The 22,683-nt window shown below is 41.2% G+C and overlaps 1 protein-coding gene across 1 annotated transcript; it reads left to right on the top strand.

Moving 5' to 3' along the window:
• Nucleotides 1-7,528: 7,528 nt before the first annotated feature.
• LOC124269672 (dopamine beta-hydroxylase-like) lies at nucleotides 7,529-17,585 on the top strand. The gene is made up of 6 exons (XM_046704708.1): nucleotides 7,529-7,547; nucleotides 10,880-11,041; nucleotides 12,062-12,241; nucleotides 15,137-15,291; nucleotides 16,729-16,972; nucleotides 17,581-17,585. Exons 1-6 carry the CDS (start codon nucleotides 7,529-7,531, stop codon nucleotides 17,583-17,585), a joined length of 765 nt encoding a protein of 254 aa, XP_046560664.1.
• Nucleotides 17,586-22,683: the final 5,098 nt, after the last annotated feature.

Raw genomic sequence — 22,683 nt, 5'->3', positions numbered from 1 at the left:
CTATCCAGATAACTTTTGTTTATGTTAATTTTGAGTCCTGACATTTGATAGAACTGTGTTTCAATTGCAACATTGTGACTTGTTTCGGATCCATCTAGATATAGTTGTGTATCATCTGCATATTGTCCAAGTTTCTGTTCTATATCTATATCATTAAATGCCATAAATGCCATACCCATTATATCAGGATTCGACCTTATCATAATGCCTAATATTTCAACAGCAAGTATAAATAAATAAGGTGAGACCGGATCTCCCTGTCTACATCCCCGTTCCAAGATGGGAAAAGGAAGAAATGTGCCCGCTTTGTATCACAACTGCTGTATTATTACCAGTCAGAAGTTGAATCCAATTGTTAAACCAACCATACAGTTAAAAGGTTTGTTGCTACTTTTCGAACCATTGCACCTCCAAAGTCAGTGCTGAGGCTCACCGTGAGGACACTATCAAATTGCACTTTCGTGATTCTGTCAATACACAAGCTAGTTCCTCCATATAATGCAAAGTCGATACTCTACCATGTGATACTCTAACCAACCGTCCACAACACAAACCAACCAAAAGCAGCTGGACTAGCAACAACATGAGGGCTGTAAGGTAAGCCACGTTTATACAGTTGATGTGCAGTTGTACCTTTGATTGAGAGGCACATTCACACATCAATCACGAGCACTTTCAAAATGATATCATCATGCATAGAAGATATAAGGCTCAAAATGTCGACTAACGACCTAAATTAAAACGACGACGGGAGAGAACTCCTTGTCATTAGTTCTGGACAATCGTTCTCTGGAATAGTAGCCGCCACTTTACAAATTGAAGAGTGAATTTTCATATCAAGTGACCAAGTAGGGAATTGTGCAGTTATCTTCAAATCTACTCTGGGGACCCAAAGTCATAGAGATACTGTGTGGAAGGACTGCATATTTATACCTGCATAATATTAGTCCGACGCTACATTTGCAGAGAAGCAATAAGAACACTCATCCATGCTTTCTCCACATCTCGCCTGGATTACTGAAATTTATTGCTGTAGTAATCAAACAAACAAGGCTGATATTGCGTGTGGACAGTTTTAATGAATATAAATATGTTGTCAAGCGTAAAAACTTTACCAGTAACATTTGACCATTTATAACTCAGGCCACATGTGAAAATAAAAGAATCTGACCAAAACCTGAAAATGGAAAATGGCGAAAACAAATCCATTGTTAATCGTTATGCAATCACAGCCTGTTACATTCGTCTAATGTTCCCAATTACGTTCCTGGATGGTTGCCTTAGGACTCTTCAGAATGTAATCCCTGTATTGCAGTCATGTCATCGTGCCCCACTTTAGGATATGGAGGCAGGTTCATCCAGTGCGACTGAAATCATGATTGAATCCACTCCACAGCGGTCATGTTCCACTGTGTTAGAACCCTGACGTCTTTGTCAGTGTCAGACACTATATGTAAAGGGTTGACAATGTGCAGATTAACCAGTGAAAAGTACAGGGACCTAGCCTTGTCAATGACGTGATCAACTGACTGACGTAATCTTCAGCGAATGCATGTCCACGAAGAAGATTACACACTTAGTAGAAATGCCACTGTTCCAGGGGGTCATTTCTGAGTGCAGTAGCAAACGAAAACTGATTTCTTGCTGTAATCAGGAAAAGCACTGGGACGATGTCGACCACAGACTCCAAGGCCTACTTATCTTTTGCTAACACCAAAAGGCGTTTGCAAAGTAACTTTGTGTTGATCAAGCTTCAAGCTAAGCATGTCAATGCATCTGATGAATTATTTGGTTATCAAACGACTTGACGACGAGAGGGCATCCGGTTGCTACAACCACTAATAGCAAGATCCTTTCCGATCTCTGATAATGCTGTATTACACATTGTCACGCGACACGCGTATGTGTCAGGCAGCATGGCCGTAGGTGCCTGCGCAGTTGTTTATTCAGCTCATCTAGTTGAGTCATGCATCCCCTGTTGCTAATTTTTGCTTGTTATGCATTGTAATTAACATCTGTTAACACCTATGTATAGACGCTAGGTGGATTCGGCTCTAACTGTGGTTCCGCTTCATCCTCAAGCACTTCTTCCTTGACAGATGTATCCTCTGTGACGGGATCGTCCCTAGACCCCAGCTGATGGCCGCCACCATCAGAAGATTCGCTGCCCATCTCTTCAGTCTTCAGGTCGTCACAATCCAACTGGAAGATGGAATCCTCTTCCATAGATTCGGTGCTGACAACTGTGGAATCATCAGGCTCTGTAGGAAGTTCCACTAGAAGGCTTGAAATTGACCTTCCTTCGTCCTCCTCCGACACCTTAGATTCGGTTGGTTCTGTGACTGTCCTGGCCATACTCTTTCTTGGTTTTGGTTTAGGTGTTACAGGCTTGCTGTTGAGAGTTGTCAGGCAAAGATCCGATGGGTAGAAGCAGGTTCCGATGTAGGGTCTGAGACCTTCCTCCCCCCTCGTCCTTCCTTCGCAACAAACACTGGGATGTCTGAGTTCGGCTTAGAAACAGCGATGTACGGGTCCTCTTCCCACTTAACAGGAAGTTTGTGCTTGCCATCAGGAGCTAGGATGTTCACTAGAACACGCTCTCCAGGCTGTACTGTAGCTCCCCTGACCTTGACATCATAGATGCTCTGGTTGCAACCTTATAAGACTCCTCCAATCTTGTCCTTAGAGCCTGAACGTAGTTGTTCAATCTGTTATGATTCATGTTTAGTTCTATCCTGAAGGCAAGACCAATTGGAAGTCTGGGTTCCTTCCGAACATGAGATAGATAGGGGAGTACCCTGTTGACTAGGATGTGCTGGAATCCACCCTTCCTGTTAACGTAAGGAAGTCCATGCAGACTAACTCCAAAGGCTGTGAGGTGGCGATGGAAACTAACGGAGCTCGGGTGTTGGTTGGTGTCTTCCTCCTCCAGCATCTGTTGCAGGTTTTTATCCAGTCCTCAGTGTCCCTGAGCAGTGATAGAGTTCTGTCATGTCCTGGGTGTCCCACGTCGTTATCAAGGCCTTGCAATGCATCCTGGATTAACCTTGATAGAAGTACGAGTTGTAATTTTGTCTCTCCATCCACATTGATGCTGCTGAGAGGCAGAATGATTCCACGTAGGGCTGGGCATGAACAACTCCACAGATTGCCTTGACTGAGTCCATGGATAGCTGTTCCAAGGAGAGCTTCTGGTATTCTGGTAGCCTTGACAAAGTATCCACGTCCGTGTTCTTCAATCCCAGTCTGTAGAATATGTCGAAGTCATAGGCTCCAAGTGCAGCTAGCCATATGTGGTCTCTGGCATCCAGCTTGGCACTTGTAAGTCGGCAGGTTGTTGAATGTTAGAACTGTAAACTTCGCTCCAAACAGATAGTCGTGGAACTTCTCACATACGGACCATTTGAGTGCAAGGAATTCCGGACGATGTGCCGAGTAGTTTCTTTCAGATTTCCCTAGTCCTCCACTTGCATAACTTATTACCTGACACCATTCTGTTCCTGATACAATACAGCACCGAATCCCTTTCCACTGGCATCCGTGTGAAGTTCAAATGGTGTCCCGTAATTAGGGTACGCTAGGACTGGTGGTGAAGTTCCTTGAGATGGTTGAAAGCTTCTTCCTGTTCCTCCACTAGTGCCATGGTTCCTCTGGCGGTTTCTTTGACTTCTTGGATTTCCCATGAGGCATGACTGCTGAGAGTGGCTTGGCTATCTTGGCGAAGTCCTTTACGAATTTTCAATAGTAGCCCGCAAAACCAAGGAACTGTCGTACTTATGTTGGACTTGATGGTCGTGGCCAATTCAGTACTCTTTCAACTTTGTCTGGATCCTCCATAATTCCTTCCTCTGAAACGACATGACCAAGGAACTTGATTTTCTTCTTGAAGAAGGAGCACTTGTCAGGCAAGAGTTTGAGGCCAGTCTCTCTAATCCGCTGAAACACCTGCTTCAGTCTATCCACATGCACTTCAAATGATGATGAGAAGATGATAATGTCGTCTAAGTAGATGAGGCATATCTTCAGGTGAAGTCCCTCAAAACACTCGTTCATAAGTCGTTGGTACGTGGCTGGGCTGTTACAAAGTCCAAAGGGCATTCTATTTTACTCATAGAAGCCTAGGGCCCAACTGTAAAAGCTGCTCTTGCCTCTTCGATTTCTACCTGGTGATACCCGGATTTCATATCAAGCGTAGTGTAATACCAAGATCGTGCAAGTGCCTCAAACATCTTCTCAATCCTTGGAATGGCATAGTTGTCCTGAATGGTTTGTGGTTGAGCTGGCGAAAGTCCACACACAGACGCAGTTTCCTTGTCTTCTTCCTAACATTATATGACCATGGGGAACGTGATGACACTTGATGACACCACAGAGTAGAAGTTGGTTATGGTGCTCCTTGACTTCCTCGTACATGGCAGATGGTATGCGCCGATAACGTTGCTTGAATGGGATGTCATCCTTGAGGTCAATCCTGTGTCTCACTGCTTTTGTGTGGCCTAAGTCCGTGTCGCCGGTAGAGAAGATGTCCAAGTAGTCAGTGAAGACTTGTCTCCCTGTGCTAGATCCTCACTTGACACGGCTGACTCATTGAAGTCCATTAGGTCAAGGACACTATAGTCCTGAGTATAAGTAGGGCTTGGTACATCCTCCAGCTTGACAACTTGCAATTCACAGAGTGTTGCACTGCAAGGCATGCTGATAGCTCTTATAGGGAGGTTAGATACATGTATGTCGACATGAAGCTTCTGACCACTTGATGTCAAGGTCATCTGGTATCTGAGATCCAGTAGTTGGATGAACTATGACATGAGTAGCATGATATGGTAGGGGCTGGTCAACATAACCTGAGATATGAATCTCCGAGTTGGCAGGGATTATCTTGCAAGCAGGCTCTTGGCTCCTAACTTTACTGATAGAGTAGTTCCTCTTGGCTAATTCTTCCCCCCTTAGCACTATTCTCCAGAAGGTTAAATACCATGGTGTATGGAGATTTGCCTTCTTGGGAAACCTTGGTCCAAACTTGTCCTGACACCGGTCAAGGTATATGGATGAGATGTTGGTCCCAAGTGTGATAGGTACTGTCTTGTACTGGCTGTCTGGCACAACAAGTAGCATACTCTTGGTAGATGCACTCCCAGATCCCCTCTATATCGATAACAATGACGCCACTGTACTGTACAGGTTCGCCATCAGCGCATTCAACATGAAGAAACTGCTTTAGTGGTTCCAGAGGTACATCAGGAAAGTTTTGTCAATAAAATGCCTCGGCAATAGATGAGATCGTAGCACCAGTGTCCAGCAAAGCCTTGGTCATGATCCTGTTGACAAGAATGTTGATTTCAGTTGGCTCGCCAACCGACTCGGCCATGAACTGTTGCTTTGTGTTGACCTTGTATCCTAGGCCCATGGTCCGCCCCTCCCCATAGGCCCCTAAAAGTTTCCCTGGTCCGAAAGTGGTGCACGGCATACACGCTGAATGTGACCTCGCTGTCCACATGGGAAAGATCTAGGAATGCCGTCCATGTTCTGAGGGTCCTTGGAACCATCCCAGATCTCCACGACCAATAGGGTTACCTCGCCCTCGATCTTGACAGAAAGGTTTGTTCCCTCTTGACCTTGGTGGACATGTCCAGTTCCTGGGTGGCAAGTACCCATACTCCTGGCCTTGAACCTTGATCATGACCCTGACCATGACTCCAATGGCTACCTTGACCTTGTTCCGTGACTTCGACTTGAGCATGCCCCTGATCTCTTGTAGTTCTGACTGCTCCTTTGTTACAAGCGACTTACTAGTTGCAGACCTCCTTACTGTTGCTTGCCTTTGTCACAGATCCTGTTCCAGTTGTCGTAGGTACTTGAGAAAAACTTCCAGTGATCCTCCCTGATCCTACCTATGACTTGACATGTCCTTCAGGTCCAAGCGAAGCCCTATCCACTAAGTGTCACGAAGTAAGACATCCCTTTCTTCACCTTTTCTAACATGATGGCTTTATCCAAGATGTCCTCGAGTCTGCGTGCCCAATCGGCAACTGATTCCTCCTCTCCTTGCCTGGCAGTATAGAACTCTGTCATGCTGTTGTGTTCTGTATGCACCATCCCGAAAACACCATCCAGCTTGGTGATAAGAGAGTCCAATGAGAGCATCCTTATCAATGTGCATGGCGATTCTTGCTGCCTTCCCACGAAGTGATTTTTGTACGGCGTCCATGACATCTTGCTCCGAATATCTTGTACAAAGACATGTGTATTCATGTTTCCATTGGTCGAAGTCTACGTCCCATTTCCTATCCCCCAAGAAGTAAGGAAGCTGTCGTGTCTTAGCTAGCGCAACTGTAGGTGGAATAAAGGGTTGATGTTTCTGAGTTAACATGCTAACCGATGAGATCCACGCTAAGAGATCCTGAGGTGTATCGGCTTTGGGTCTCAAATCCAACTTCTTCAGTGACGAAACAAGTTGTTTCACCTCGTCTTCTGACATTTCCGCTTCAGCCATGTTGGATACTTTAAATGTAGTATTTAATGAAATGTTTACATTGATTTACGTAAATGATATAGGCGTTTACTCTTAACGAATATAAGTTAAATGTTTAAATAAATTACATGTTTAGAGTTAACTTTGATTTGAGTTTAGATAATAAACTAATGCAGGTAAGTAAAGTGCAGGTGTACGCGCGCAGGGGCTTATAATTATGGTACATTACATAAAGAAAGAATAATACCAAGCCATATGAAAGGAAGATATAAGAAGGGAACGATAAAAATACAAACCCTTAATTGCCTGAACGAAATAACGAAAGGAATGAATGAACATAACACTCACCCTACAACTGAAAAACAAACTAAAATACTAAACTATGAACACAATTATTAAGATATGGAACTTAAGTTAACACTAATTACTAATAACTATAGTCAATAGTTGGTTTTACTAACTACCTAACACTAACTAGTACACATTCACACACGTGTACAAACACATCGTGGTTGTATAAAGCAGATGTGAAATTGATACCAATAATTAATTTATGCAACTAAATAAAATAACTAATCTTATCTAATGCTTAACTAAAGACAACAAAATAAATACACAGTAGAATAAAAACACTTAAATAACACAATATACTAGCTGCGGAGCAATAAACTAAAGGGGTACCCACATGTTAATTCAATTAATGCAGCATCATGAACAAATGCAGAAATAATATTCACTACATGGATAGCATGAAATCACATTAACTGCAGAATCGGTAACTCAACTGGCCCAACTTCACAGGGAGGTCAAGGTCACACAAGTGTCCATATGTTGAGGTCACGCATGTGTCCATATGTAGCGGTCACACACCATGATGCATATACACATACACATGTCAACATGAAAACAAACAGAGTCTATTCACCGCACGATGAAGTTACGTTGTGGGAGTTGTCGTCGTTTGTTCATGGCTATCGTTGTTGTAACTCCATCTTCTATGACTGACGTAGGCCTGTCTTCTATGGCGGTGTCTTGTCCATGTTCCATAGCGTTAGGATGGGGCTTCTTCTGTCTGGTAAGAATCACAAAACCACTGGGGTGTGAGGCGATATTAACCTTTAAACCGATAGCCAATGATCACAGAACAATTGATGTGGCTCTCCCGGCACATAGTTAATGTTGTGGTTGCGTGAACATGGAATGTGGCTCTCCCGGCTATGCTGTCCAAACATGCTTAGTGATTCAAACAGGTTACCGTATTTAACAAAACAAGACATGTTTCTACATAATTGTATTCAGATCACAACAGATTTTATTTCTATAATTAGCATAATATAATATACTAATATGTATTTTACATATAATATTATCACATAATAAATCTTAATATGTATACATACGATAATGGTTTAGTTTGTTGCCATCTACAGATGAAGGAGGTCGCCCACATGGTCCGTATACTCCATGTCACTCAGGTGTTGGTTCAGAAGCTTGGTCTTCAGTGATGCAATACGAGCGTCAATGGTTCTGTATTCATGCAAATACTGCTTGTCGAATATTGCAACGTTTTGGCGATTGATATTGCTGTGTGTACACAGAAACTGGAAAAAGCTAAAGTGTTAACAAAGATCATTTTAGGTGTTCCTAAACACTTTTTCACAAGATCAAAGACATGTTTTACTTGTTTTCACTAATGTAAATCAGCTGACTGAAATCTGCTCACTCTACAACAGTTGTTTCTTGTTTCAGTAATTGAAAAATGGTGACTTTAAATGGGTTATCTCTGTCTCAAGGCAGACTTTTATTTCAACCTTCTTTTGGATATCTAAATCACAGTTATTGTTTTATTTCGGCATGGTCGAAAATAGGACACTTTAACTCTTCGGAAAAAGATACATTTCACCTAAATATGAATGTGTTTGAGAATATGGTTCGTGATTTGCATAAAGCTGTGTTGTTAAGCTCTCTTGTTAACTAATACCTTCTAACATATCTTTGATAGTTTTTAGGCAATTCATAAAGGTAGGAGGGTAACGTTTCTTTCGGCGTTTAGTGTAGGAACAGTCTTTTACCGATACTGCTAAACACCACGCTTGTGAGTAGGAAAGATTATTCGTTTCCTGTGAAAACAAAATATTATACATGGGGACACTCTTTACCGGTTACGGTAATCCATTAATTTTTTAAATATAATTTCAGTCTATTAATTAATTAATCTATTGAAATGTGGCTTTACCGGCTACAGCCATGTAATTCAAATGTGGCCTTCCCGGCAGTAGTCATTTTGAAATGTGGCTTTCCGTCAGAAGTAACATATTAGGGGGTGTCGCGATACGCGAATGTATCGATGCATCGATACATTTTGCTGACGATACGATACGCGATACATGCTTGCGTGTATCGATTCCTATTTTAAAACTTTATCGATTCAATTTTTTATGCTATATCCATCTCCGTCAAAGTCTTGATAGTAAAATTACACAAGACCGCTCCGATAAATAGATGTAGCTAGCTTTACTTAAAAAATAGGTTGGAAACTAACAGCTTTTGTGATTGGCTAGACTATTTTGATGGACCAATCAGCGAGCGCGTACGTTGCCGGTAAGGTAATGCTATGAAAAGGCGCGAAAATTATGTATCGCGATACGTATCGTATCGTGACCTTAAAATCGTGATACGTATCGTATCGTGAGATTGGTGTATCGTGACACCCCTAGTCAGAGGCTAGATGCAAGCTTTCAACTCGCGTCGTGTATTGTCCTCTGCGACGTCCGCGCGTTTACGTCAGAGCTTGACGTGGCCAGTTGTCCAGACACACTTTGGGAAAGTCTACACTGCTTTGTGCATGTCGTCCAGCTACCTAGTTGTCAATTGCTTCATCTTGGGACGACCTGAGGACCGAACTTGGGAGCTCAAGACTGTTTTGTTTTGTGATGGTACATCTTGTTCTGGTCTGTTTGTCCTATAGGTCACTTGGGGTGTTGAATGTTTATAGGCCGATACTCTCCCTGTTTAGGTCCTTATTATCCCCCACTCTTTAGGTGTCACAAGTCACTGTGTGGTCTGATCCCTGAGCTAGTTTACGCTAGCTAGCTAGTTGTTTTTCAGCGGCTTGTTGTTGTGCTTGAGGTGCAAGTGCATTCATGCTTGAGCAGGTACTTAGCTTTAATATAAATGGTTGCATCCAACGAACTTGTTGTGCATTTGCTTACAATTCTGATCATTTTCCGTCCAGTCTCCCCTGACGGTAGTTGGCGCCGTGACACATCCAAACACTGGTTTTCAAACACCACATTGTGTTCTGGACTGTGCCTCTGGCCGCTCATCGCAGGATGAGGTCCAGTATGGATTACCCAGTCACCGTATTCCGGTATACTGCAATCTTTATTTGAGGACCGTTTCTTTAAGTCATCAAGAAATAATCCTTGACATGTATAAACTTTATCCAAATTGCATTATTAAACATATGATGTATTTAAGGGTTCATATATATGTGTTCCTTTTTCTCCTATAGCTTATCCGCTTTCCTCATCTGTGTTGGAATAATTAATGGGTATGGCGGGTACAGGGACAGCATACCCAATGGCCACAACCTGACCCACCCTTGTGTGAAGGGGGAGATGTGGCAGGGGGTTGGGCATGTGAACCCCTTGGGCGGGGGTGACAGAAATCAGTTCGGTGTTGATTTTGCAAACCAAGGCAGAAAGGTGAGAAAATAGAAACGTTTTCTTTGCTAGATAGACTTGTTGACTGGAGCATGAAAACTGGATAGGATTTTGCTATTCACAGCAGAACTGAATGAAAATAGTTCATTTCGATGTAAACTAAAGCATTGACTGGAACTAAAGCATTGACCCGTCAACACATCCACCACACCCGTCAACACACCCGTCAATACATCCATGACACCCATCAACACACCCGTCAACACATCCGTCAACACACCCGTCAACACATCCACCACACCCGTCAACACATCCACCACACCCGTCAACACATCCGTCAATACACATCCACCACACCCATCAACATACCCGTCAACACACCGTCACCACACCCGTTTGGTGTAACTCCGCTTTTTACATGGCATCGTTTCCCAACTGCTTAGATCGATTGTCATGCAAAATCATTTGATTGTCTGATCCAGACTCGATTATTTACCGCCGCCATGTAGCTGGAATATTGCTGAGTGTGGCCTTAAACAACAAACAAATAAACATATATTAGCAGCGTGTTAACTTCCCAGAGCAAGGCCTTGTATAGTTTTTCATCCACGTGGCAAAACGGGCATGACAGTATCAAACCACGGTTCATGCATAATCGAAGCAAATCTGGGTGTCAAACTCACCCTATGTCACGTCAGTTGCCACACCTAAGACGATTAGGCCACCCGTGTGAACATTTAAGCAAGTATTTCACCCAAACCCTCTCTGCCCATACAGTGGGCTAATGTGTGTAACATGGACTCTGATGGTGATGGAATGACCAATGGTCAGGAACTGGGTGACCCCCAGTGCATCTGGACACCTGGAGCCACGCCCACAAGGACCGCTGGTCTCACTCACCCAGGTATGTCCTTTTGATTGAAGACAGTGTTCTTTGTGTCTTCACCAAGGTTGGAACACATTTCAGCTGTGCAAATTATATGCTTATATTACATTAATCAACGACGTAAGTTTTACATTACATGTAATACTCCTTTATGTTAATCTGCCCTGTAATTTTCTAAGGAAATTGGGTATGAACTTGTATTCTTTCTTATTATATTTGACGGTTGATAATGTGTGGATTACGCCTTTCTTTGAAGGTTAATTGTCCCACCACTCAGCGTTGTAAAACAGATATGTAGTTTGATCCCACGCTTGGCTGTTATCTTTTGATCAATCGGAAGGTGTCCAACCGCTTGTCTTTTTCATACATATCTATGCTCATGTGTAGGCCACGCTTGGTTTCCCTCTGTTGACCCTCTAAAAATGGTCTCATCACTGCTCGTAAAAATATGCAGATGTAAATTTTAGGAGATTGATGTTTTTTATACACATTCTGTGTACATCGTGAGTTCATACTTAATTGTATCTGCTGAAAATCTGAAAGTGTCCCATTATCTGCGTACATAATGGAGGCGGTGACTATCTTTAATTTTATTCATACACGTGACAGCTCATAGGCTCAATTCACACTTGGCATGCCTCGTAAGTTTAGATTGTGAGTGAGCATGGGTGAGTGGTGAGTATGGTTTTACGTTTGTAGCAATATTGCAGCAATATCACGGCTGGGGACATCGGAAATGGGCAGGTGGAGCATGGCTTGAATGTGAAAGTGTCTCCACCTCTGTTTGTTTGTTGGCATAATATTTCTGATTCAGTACATGCTGATTTCATTAGGGAGCTTTGTGATATATCTTCAAATCAGACTTGTGATGGACTTATCACAGCTCCATGTGAAAGTAGTAAATTCAACTGCACTGGAGCCACAGACAAAGGTGAGTGAGAGAGGGAGAGGGAGAGAGAGAGAGAGAGAGAGAGAAGAGAAGAGAGAGAGAGAGAGAGAGCAGGTAGAGAGAGATTCTATTCCGATACTGTGTTGCAGGAGTCCAGAAACGGATTCTGAGGTTTCCACTTACAGCAATACCCGACAATGAAACCACCTACAGGTGCATGACCTTTGACCTGGATGAATCACAAGATTACCACATGATTGCCACCAAACCGGAAATTGACAACTTTCACATCACGCACCACATGCTGTTGTATGGCTGTCATGATGGCGGTATGTATTCATGCCAGATATTCTGAATAAAGGTTGTCGTAAATGGTGTCATGTATTCCTGCAGCACATTCTCCTTTATGGCTGTCGTGATATGGGCATGTATTCACGCACCCTATTATCCTTAAGTTATAGCCATACTGGAATACGTTTGCTGTCGTAACTGTTAGCTTTACCAAGCAGATCATAGAGAATTATTCGCCCATCCCATTTCCATAAATGTTGTATACAGGGAGGTTGAACAGAATATCCGCCATTTTGTTTTTATGACGTAACGTAGGTGTGACCTTTGTGTGACCTAATCGATTGTTGAACCCCACCCTTCCCTTCCGGCCCAAGTGTGTGTGACCTTCAGGTTCACCTTAGTGGTATTATTTTATGAGTTTGCCGACTCGCGTGTTCACACAGCAAACCTTAGACTAATGCTTAGTCTCTGAATATATAATTTTGATAGTAACAAACAAGCCCGTTTATATTGAATAGAAGCCCTAAGGAGACCAGAGATTCAGAAACTGAGGAAATCTAGACTTGCTTTATTTAGGGCTTTAGCACTGCAGAGAGGGCATGGCAGTAGGGAAAATAATGTGGTTCAGGGACTGTGAGACAGACTAAGCAAACGTGTTCAACGTAGAATGAGGGGGAATTTAGCTGCTATTTATAAGGTCAAAATATCAGAGCGCATTTTGTTAAATCACTAACCAGTTTAAAATACGCTGTCACACAAGGAACAATAGTCTTAATGTTTCCATAGCTGTCAACAATAAACGGTTGTAGCTGTTAAAATTCATGTGGGCCCGTATATGCGTGTATACGGGCGCTGTCTATGCACTACTGTCAGTATTACTACTAACAGCAGAATCGCTTCCTCGCTGAGCCGTAACTGAAGAGACATGTGACAGCGGCAAGAAACTGTTCTCTGTTCATTTCTAAGATGTCTTGTCGAATGTCCTCAATGTCTTGAAACATTAACATGAACCTTAAAAATTCGTAATGTTTCAACACGTACCTAGCCATAATAATTCTAGCAAACAAGCTCTTATCATGTTAGGGATCTCAATGACCTCTATTTATACATCGACAAAAGACTATACATAGACAACCAATGCAGAGGTACTCTTAACATTGATTTATTTCTAATATTCACACATTTTACATCACACTCTTGGTTGCAAATCCACATGACTACCCCAGCGGGCCACCTTTTTCTGAGGTACTCCCACCAGGGCCAAATACGGACAGTCTGGAGACCATTTTTTCATGTTCGTGGACAGAAATAGAGTGTCTTGTCGAGTGGATAATGTCCACACACATCCATGATATCCCAGAGCAGTGGTAACACGTCCGCACAGTACAGTGTCTAAACCAAGAATGGCTTTACACCCAGCGACTGTAGTCACAAGTGTTACAGAAGGAACACATGCTTGTCGTAAGAGGCGACTAACGGGATCGGGTGGTGAGGCTCCCTAGCATGATTGACACATCTCATCATCAGATCGATGCTCATGCTGTTGATCACTGGATTATCTGGTCAAGACTCGATTATTTACAGACCATATAGCTGGGATATTACTGAGTGCAAGATAAAAACTAAACTCACTCACTTACTTAATGCATTGCTCAGCGAGGAAGCGATTCTGCTGTTAGTAGTAGTACTGACAGTAGTGCATAGACAGCGCCCGTATACACGCATATACGGGCCCACATGAATTTTAACAGCTACAACCGTTTATTGTTGACAGCTATGGAAACATTAAGACTATTGTTCCTTGTGTGACAGCGTATTTTAAACTGGTTAGTGATTTAACAAAATGCGCTCTGATATTTTGACCTTATAAATAGCAGCTAAATTCCCCCTCATTCTACGTTGAACACGTTTGCTTAGTCTGTCTCACAGTCCCTGAACCACATTATTTTCCCTACTGCCATGCCCTCTCTGCAGTGCTAAAGCCCTAAATAAAGCAAGTCTAGATTTCCTCAGTTTCTGAATCTCTGGTCTCCTTAGGGCTCCTTTTCAATTTAACGGGCTTGTTTGTTACTATCAAAATTATATATATTCAGAGACTAAGCATTAGTCTAAGGTTTGCTGTGTGAACACGCGAGTCGGCAAACTCATAAAATAATACCACTAAGGTGAACCTGAAGGTCACACACACTTGGGCCGGAAGGGAAGGGTGGGGCTTCAACAATCGATTAGGTCACACAAAGGTCACACCTACGTTACGTCATAAAAACAAAATGGCGGATATTCTGTTCAACCCCCCTGTATACAACACAAAAAGTTTCGATGGTGTCGGTAGAGTGAACTGCATCGTCATTCAGAAACAAACGCTTTCGAAAATAGGGTCACAGAATACCTTTCTCATCCCTCGTAAGTCAAAACATTTCCCCACGCTGAACAGTTTATGTCATATCAAAATGAAAGTCGCAAAAGGATTCCAGATGCATCACGCTGACAGGGACAAGGAGGTGTTTGTCGGCGCACATGGCAAAGTGATTACTATGCTGTTTAATTTGCCAGTGACATAACATGGGTTGCTGAAGAAGACCAACTCTAACCTGGATCTTCATCTTACCTTTCACCAAAAGTACAAAGCAAAAATGGTACTTTCGTTGGAACTAATATTCATTCCCCTTACATATTATTCTATTTTAATGTGTGTTAGTGGCTGGCTGTCGTCAGAAGATGTGTATCTGTCCAGAAAACCGTACTTCAGACATAACAGGAAGCCTTTTTGTAATAATAACGAATATGTAATTTTCGTCGCCATTCCCGCCATATATTGAGTAGTTTTTTCTACACTATACTGACCAATTTGGACAATATACACAACCGTAATATTTCAAAAATTACAATTGTTGGTTCGGTTTATAATAGTGGTATGGTATCCTCCCTTGTAGCGCCCGTCATTGCCCGCCCTGAAGACTGTGGGCTGTTTTCTCCTGTTTGCCCGGACATAATCGCCTTCTGGGGTGTAGGTATACCTGGTCAGTGTCTCTACAAAGAAACTGGCTTCAGAATTGGCAAAACTGGCTACAAGAGGGTCCTGCTTGAGGTACACTTATTTACTTACTAAAGTATTCAACTGAATATACAGTAAATTATGGTTGTAAATAATCAAACGGGACAATGATTTTAGGTCTATAAAACTGGGGCAGGTCATAAGCATTGGTTTGATGATCTATGAAGCCAATGTTTGGTGTGGATTGTTGGTATGTAAATACAATAATCCTGAACCCGGCAATTATTAATACTTTATCTCATCTCACGTGATTGACATTTACAACTGTGGCATGTTTATGTGCCTCTTGGTATAGGTTTCAGGCATATACCCTGATGTTAAGGCATCGAAGGTTCGGGCACATGAACATGCGATGTCAAGGGAAAAGCAAACCTGTCTGCAATAAAGTTATGAAAAAAAGTCTGTCTCTAAGACAAAACTGAATGAATGACAAAGCTCAATGCCATGAGATCCAAAAGTCTTCCATGCATTTCTGGTGACAATAAAGGCTAAAGAGTGTATAGTTCCTGATATCGCTTCATACAAGGGCAGCATGTTCTTGTATATGAAATTTGCAAACAACGGAACTGATGCAGAAGATTGAAGTAACATTCTCAGACAAATACCAGTCCCCAAAACTGTTCCACAGTATTTCAAACCTCAGAATTCAAACCTCAGAATTTTATTAATCAATTTGGCTCGGATGTTCTTTAACGCCACACTCAGCAATATTCCAGGCGTAAAACGGCGAACTGTAAATAAGAGAGACTCGACCAGACAATCCACTGACCAAAGACATAAGCATCGATCTAGGCAATTGGTATTTGATGACATGTGTCAACCAAGTCAGCGAGCCTGACCTCCAGATCCCTCTGTCGCCTCATAAGACAAGTAATGGTTTGCTCAAGGCCAATTCTAACCCGGATCTTCACGGGTTTCCTTATCGAACGCCTACCTGTTTGTCTTATAATCACGGGTGGCTTCCCTCTTGTTGACAATACCAACCTTTGTCAGTGATTCAAATATTGTCCCAGATATGGTGAACAGCCAAATACCAGTGGGTATTACAAGTTGAAAAAAACTTCGCATTCTTTGGAAAGCTCCCGTTACAGAACTAGTTTGAGTCAGTATGCCATCTTAGCATTGTATAATGGAACAGTAGAAAATATAATTGGTAACATACTGCTCTTGTTGTCCTGTATGAAAAAATAGACGTTGTTCGCAATGACCAAATAACACAAGCATTATGTAAACAGGAAATTGGTATTTGTTGAAAGAACATGATAATGTGACATATGATTGATGCCACATCAATGTGAAATGATTATACGTGAGAGCTGAAATACCAGCAACCAATCATTGTCTCAAAGATCAGACAGTATAAATAGGTTGTGTCTCATCATAAGCTTATGGATTGTTGTTCATGTTAAATTGTTGTCTAGTTGTGTCAGCACAATTTATTTTTGTATATGTAATTTGTGTTTGTTTTAGCTTCACTGGAACAATCCCAAAAAGATATCCGGACAGATGGACGCCTCAGGCTTCAGCATCTTCTACACCCCCAACCTTCGCCCTTACGACGCGGGCGTCCTTACGACAGGTGAAACCAACCTTGTGATCCCACCTGGACGGAGCCGGACCGTGTTCGAATCTGTGTGTACATCAAGGTGTACCAAGAAGATCCTGAGAGACACCATATACTTAATCGAGGGATACGACCATATGCATTCTAAAGGTAAGTTTCCTCTTATCTGTTTCACGGGTGATCAGTTGGTGTACAGCACTGCCATTCATTGTGTAGAGATGCATAGGTCTACAAGCGTCCTGTCCTGCGTTCGATTCCTAGATTCACCTAAAGCGTTGTAGTCCAGGAGGAGAATCTCAAAAGGGGCCTAGAAATAGAATTTCGTAGCCTCTCCAGGAGTGATTTTGTGTGACATTATTTTCAGTAGGTATGGTGTCTTGGGCTCATGAAATGGCCTGTAATACTCTTAGATTGTGTTATCAGTCTTTTACAGACCATTTTATGTGTAGGGGTCTGTGAGCATTTTCGCCACATTTGGTTTGCTGCCCGACAACACCTCAAAGTTAATCATGGATAGTTTTACTACTATCAATCTGATCGATTTCATTTTAACTTCTGTGTTTTGCTAAAGGATGTAGAAATATTGTGACATATTATTGTTTTCGAAAAAAAATACACCTCAAAATGGACGCCATTTTGTTTTGTGGTGTTTTGCCTTCTCACTTTTCATGGAAATGTGTGGTGGTGATTTATTTATTGAAAGTTAACATTAGTTTTGTAAATATAACAAGTTGTTTATGTTTCCTCTTTACTTCTAGAGTGACGGCATGTTCAAAATTCAAAATGGCGGCCATTATAGTTGGACTACATATACATTGTGGATGACCAAATTTGTGCTGATAAACCATGTTTCCATGCTTGAAAACAGTCTCTGCAACCAATCATGAACATTCCTTCACCAGCTGACTATGGTTAAAGCGGTAGAGCATTTGTGATGGTCAGTTTATCCCTATTCTGATGTCGAGAGATCCTGCTCCCCATGGACTGGTTAACTGGTATCATGTAAATGCAAAATGTCAGTGTGCCAGCGGAGAGATCTATGTCAATGCAGACAGAATGATCTAGTGTGCATAGAGGCATGTCTTTTGCATGTCAGGTGATTGTTACCTGAACACCTTTGACTTGTTGCCAGTAGATGAATCCGATTCTGACATGAAGTAACATATGAAATAAAAATACGTGAAAAGGAGGGTTAATTGTAAGCTTCTGAATGTGTCAAAAGTGATTAAGAGTTATCTGATAGAACAAAATGAATAACTACAACCAAAGCTTAGACGCAGTTATCGGACACAAAGCATAGTTTTCAAACACTTTTTGGATAATGGTATTTCATTAAATATTTTAGGAGTATGAAGCTTTCATTGACCATATCAATGAAATTTTGTTCTATTCCAAAACTGCATTAAACATTTGACACCAAATGACTTGTTTGGTTTATATATCAGCACAAATTTGGTCATCCACAATGTATATTGTAATCTAAATTGATATAGTATAAGTATTAAAAACATCATGTAAACTTTGTCAATCATCAGTGTCACCTATTTTCGTTATATCACGATCTATCTGGAAATGTCCATCCATATTTTTAACATTAAAGTAAATAATAACCTAACAACATCATAGACAGTTACCTGGTTCTGAAGTTCTCAGATCTGAGGCATCTCTAAGGGGGCATATTCACTGTTAACAGCTATGTTTTATCAAGCACTGAACGTTCGCGGTAGCAGCACCTGTAAGACATGACCTAATTACCACTGTGTGTCACTACGCTATTTACATCCATGAAGGATTCTACTACTGATGTCATTCTGTACTATTATTGTACAGACTTATGTATTTCATGTCTCCAAATGATGTATTTATTCACTGTCTTGAATCATTGTGTATTTTGAGTGTTAACATCGATGTTTGTCAGGGACTATTTCTTGCACACTCCGGCACAGCGATGACTTAACATAACATCACTGCCACAGGCTAATTTGCATATCACGTGACCGGACTTTTCTCTTGTTTGTAATCAAACGCGCATAGTCATAATAAGGAGAGACTGGACTCACGAAAGCTTTTCGGCGCTCTCTTCATACATTGTTACATATATATTCTTCCACAACTGCGACAGTACGGTCTATGACAGTACATATTTAGATGTCAAACTGGCTGCATCGTTTGCTCTCCATCAGCTTCGATGACAGCACGTGGAGCCGTACAACCTATGTAAACAAAGGATCGCTACGCAAATCGAAATAGTGTTACATGTTTTAGGATATTTTCTCAATGAACTAAACCATTCTATCAAAGATGTTTAATTAGTTGTGTAGACTCGTCAAAAATAAAAGAGTTGAGAAATATGTAAATTATATTGAATGGACGGTGCAAGATGTGACGAATCGTCACATTTTTCTGGCCTTAGGCAGAGATACTATGCTGGCTTGCCGCATGGAACTCTGGGTAGGAGAGTGTATTTCTTGTGTACACTCCTGCTTCGTAGCTATTTATAGAAAGTAAGTGTGACTTTTGACCCAGATAAACAATGACTTATTACACTTGTTAATGACGATTTTCTGATAACTTTCTTGCTCAGAAGTGTTTTAAAGTGTATTCCATGATGGATACTAATAAAAATTACACTTGATTGACATTTCTCGGGTTACGGTGACCTGTCAACAACATTTACGTTAGGTTGAGTGACTAATTATAAATTGGATATCCGTTTTTATATCAAAGCCACATATTCATTATCTGGTATTTTCCTGCATTCTAAGGTAGAAATGCATTGCTTTACGATATAGAGGACAATGTATAACCACCTGTATTTCCTACATTTGTACCTGCAATATGACAGTCGTTTCGTGTTTTGACATTTGTTGCCGACAGTCATTCTAGGCACTAATTGACAGTCTGCTGTCCGTTTTCTCTGTTTGCATTTACCAAATATTTTAGCAATCTTGTTAGTGTCCGAATTGTTGAAGGACACATAGAACAACATCAATTGCTGGATACAGGGCATATTGATGCTACACTGGGCCAAAGTTGTCAATGGTCTTAGTAGACAATTGACGTCTGTCAAAATGTCGTCCCGCCGCTTGGCCTGAATATAATCGTTGTCCTTATTCTTGTTATATCACATGTTTGCACAAATCTCACTTGTCCACCATGGTCGATCTTTTCGGACACTTTATTTAACATAAGGACAATACCATATGATAAAGGAAACTGATGCTTTTGTAAATTTCACTTGTCATAGAGCCGACAACAAACCAAGATGGCGGCCACTGACGCCACGTTTGATGGAAAGATATTGTCCGTTTATAATTATAACAAATTGTCTCGATGTCCTGATTATTTCTACTGTGTCCTAATTGTATTCGGACAAGAAGGACAACATAAGGACAATTAGTAACCACTTACTTGTGTTAGAAATGACACTGCCTATGCAGTGTTTCTTGTATGCAAGCCATCAAACCTGTGTTCTGATTGATTGAGAAAGGTCACATGACCTCCTGATGATGCCTATAAATACGATCACTGGTCCAGGCCTGGGACACTCGATTCGGATTCGCATTCGGATTTGATTCACTCGGGTCACTCGATTTAGATACAATAAGACTTTCGGTCTGATTAAAGGCTCCTGCTCTTGTTTTTACCTGGCACCTCTACTGACTTAGATTTATCATCATAACTGCTTCTAGGTATATATTTTAAGTCAAATTACAATCAATTTAATAACTATATTACATACTCAGTATCATTTCTGCAAGATATTTGAGTTGAAATAACAAAATAACTATTTCCTTGGAGACTGAGCCTTGTCATAAGATATATATATATAGGCCGAGTAGTGTGTGATATTTATTGGCATCATTTATTTTATTGCATTGCTAACAAAATCCCATCTACATTCTTGCCATTGAAACAAAAAAAACAAAGTTTGCATATATCACGGCAAACTTTGTTTCTCTACTTCATAGTCTCCTTGTGTTATTTGCTTTCCCACGTGCACCCCAAGGGTGTTACAATATGTAGTCAAACTATAATGGCCGCCATTTTTAATTTTGAACATGCCGTCACACTAGAAGTAAAGAGGAAACAAAAACAACTTGTTATATTTACAAAAATAATGTTAACTTTCTATAAATAAATCACCACCACACATTTCCATGAAAAATTGGAGAATTGCTAAAGAATAAGCAGTAAACAATATATTACCACGATATGACCATACAAAATGACTTGTTTTGTACCCAAGCTATCACTCTAGGAGAGCCAAGTGTCAAAAACACAAAAAGTATCAACTGGAAACAATGTAAACATTCGGTATTAATTTTTATGTAAATTAAAGCGCTGAGAAGGCAAAACAAGACAAAACAAACTGGCGGCCATTTGGATTCTTTTTTTGAAAAACAAAAGTATGTCAAAACATTTCTACATCCTTTAGCAAAACACAGAAGTCAAAATGAAAGTGATCAGATTGATAGTAGTAAAACTATCCATGATCAACTTTGAGGTGTTGTCGGGCAGCAAGCCAAATGTGGCGAAAATGTTCAGCAGACCCCTACCACATATAATGATCTGTAAAAATACTGATCCACAATCTAAGAGTATTACAGGCCATTTCATAAGCCCAAGACACCATACTAACTGAAAATAGTGTCAAACAAAATCAGTACTGGGGAGGGGGCGATTTCAATTTTTTCAGCTGCCTCCTCCTGAACTAACGGGCCCCAAGCTTTCAGGTCACATGTTTTGCAAATGGGAAGAACAACACGTTATGTCCTTTAGAGTCACATTCGGAATACTGGTTGCGCGAGTAAGTTGTACTTAGATCCACTGGTTTGGGGTTTCATGAAAAGTGATCCGCGATATTTGTACAATTTTACTAATTGGTTAACATCAGTCACTCGGGTTACTGTGTGAGTTCTCAAATGAAGTTGACCTGCTATTGTTGAAAGTTGTTTCAAGACCATTTCACGTGATCCTTGGAATCAGGGATTACTTGTGTTATATAAAGGAAAGTCATCTAGAGAATGACAGGAAAAGGCGTAGTGCTTCGACGCTGAATACCTTGAGTAAACCCCAGGAGCACAGCAAGAAACATACTCAGGTCCAAATAGGAATGGAATCCACGAACAAAGTGTACCGCTGAGGCTCAATACATAATGAAATGCTGTGCAATCAATGCCTGAGCCACCGTGTGATAATTTACATATGTCTTGCATATGTTATTATTTGCTATATCTTGACTGTCCTTCTTCCAGGCATCGCAATGACAGTGGAACTCTTCAGTGGAGACAAGAGAAGATATCTCATCAATGATCAAAACTACAGCTACGACAATCCATCTAGCGTGCGGTAAGATTCTTACTTGTAGAAACAGTCGCACAGAGAGCACATGACTATGGACAAACGCTAAAACATCATTTACTATTTTGTTCTCATAGTACAGTATAGTATTACAGTATGACCCCGTTATTCCAAAACCCTGGTTTTCCAAACGAATAAGTAACCAATGATCAACGTTGAACGACCGTGAGGTGGTGGGTGTTTTTGCATTTGGACCTTATGTATTGAACTCGAAGTCTTGGCGTTCCGACTCTTTCTTTCCCTCCAACTATGACAGCTTTACGTTTAGTGTGTGAATATGGTTTTACGCTGCTTTTTCGATATTCCAGCAATATCACTTTGGGGGAGAAACAGAAATGGACTTCACACACTGTCCCCAGGTTGGGAATCGAACCCAGGTCGTCGCCGTAACTAGCAGATGCTTTAACCATAAGGCTACCCTACGGCCCCTCTTTACGTCGAATATATCACGGCTAAATGCACGAGTATGACGTTCTTGAAATAGATGATATGTTGCC

The sequence above is a fragment of the Haliotis rubra genome, unplaced genomic scaffold, assembly GCF_003918875.1.
Source record: "Haliotis rubra isolate DU_JTF1 unplaced genomic scaffold, ASM391887v1 Scf1463, whole genome shotgun sequence".
NCBI classification, from domain to species: domain Eukaryota; kingdom Metazoa; phylum Mollusca; class Gastropoda; order Lepetellida; family Haliotidae; genus Haliotis; species Haliotis rubra.
Note: the sequence above shows the minus strand (reverse complement) of the source record. Positions and strands in the feature narration are given on the sequence as shown.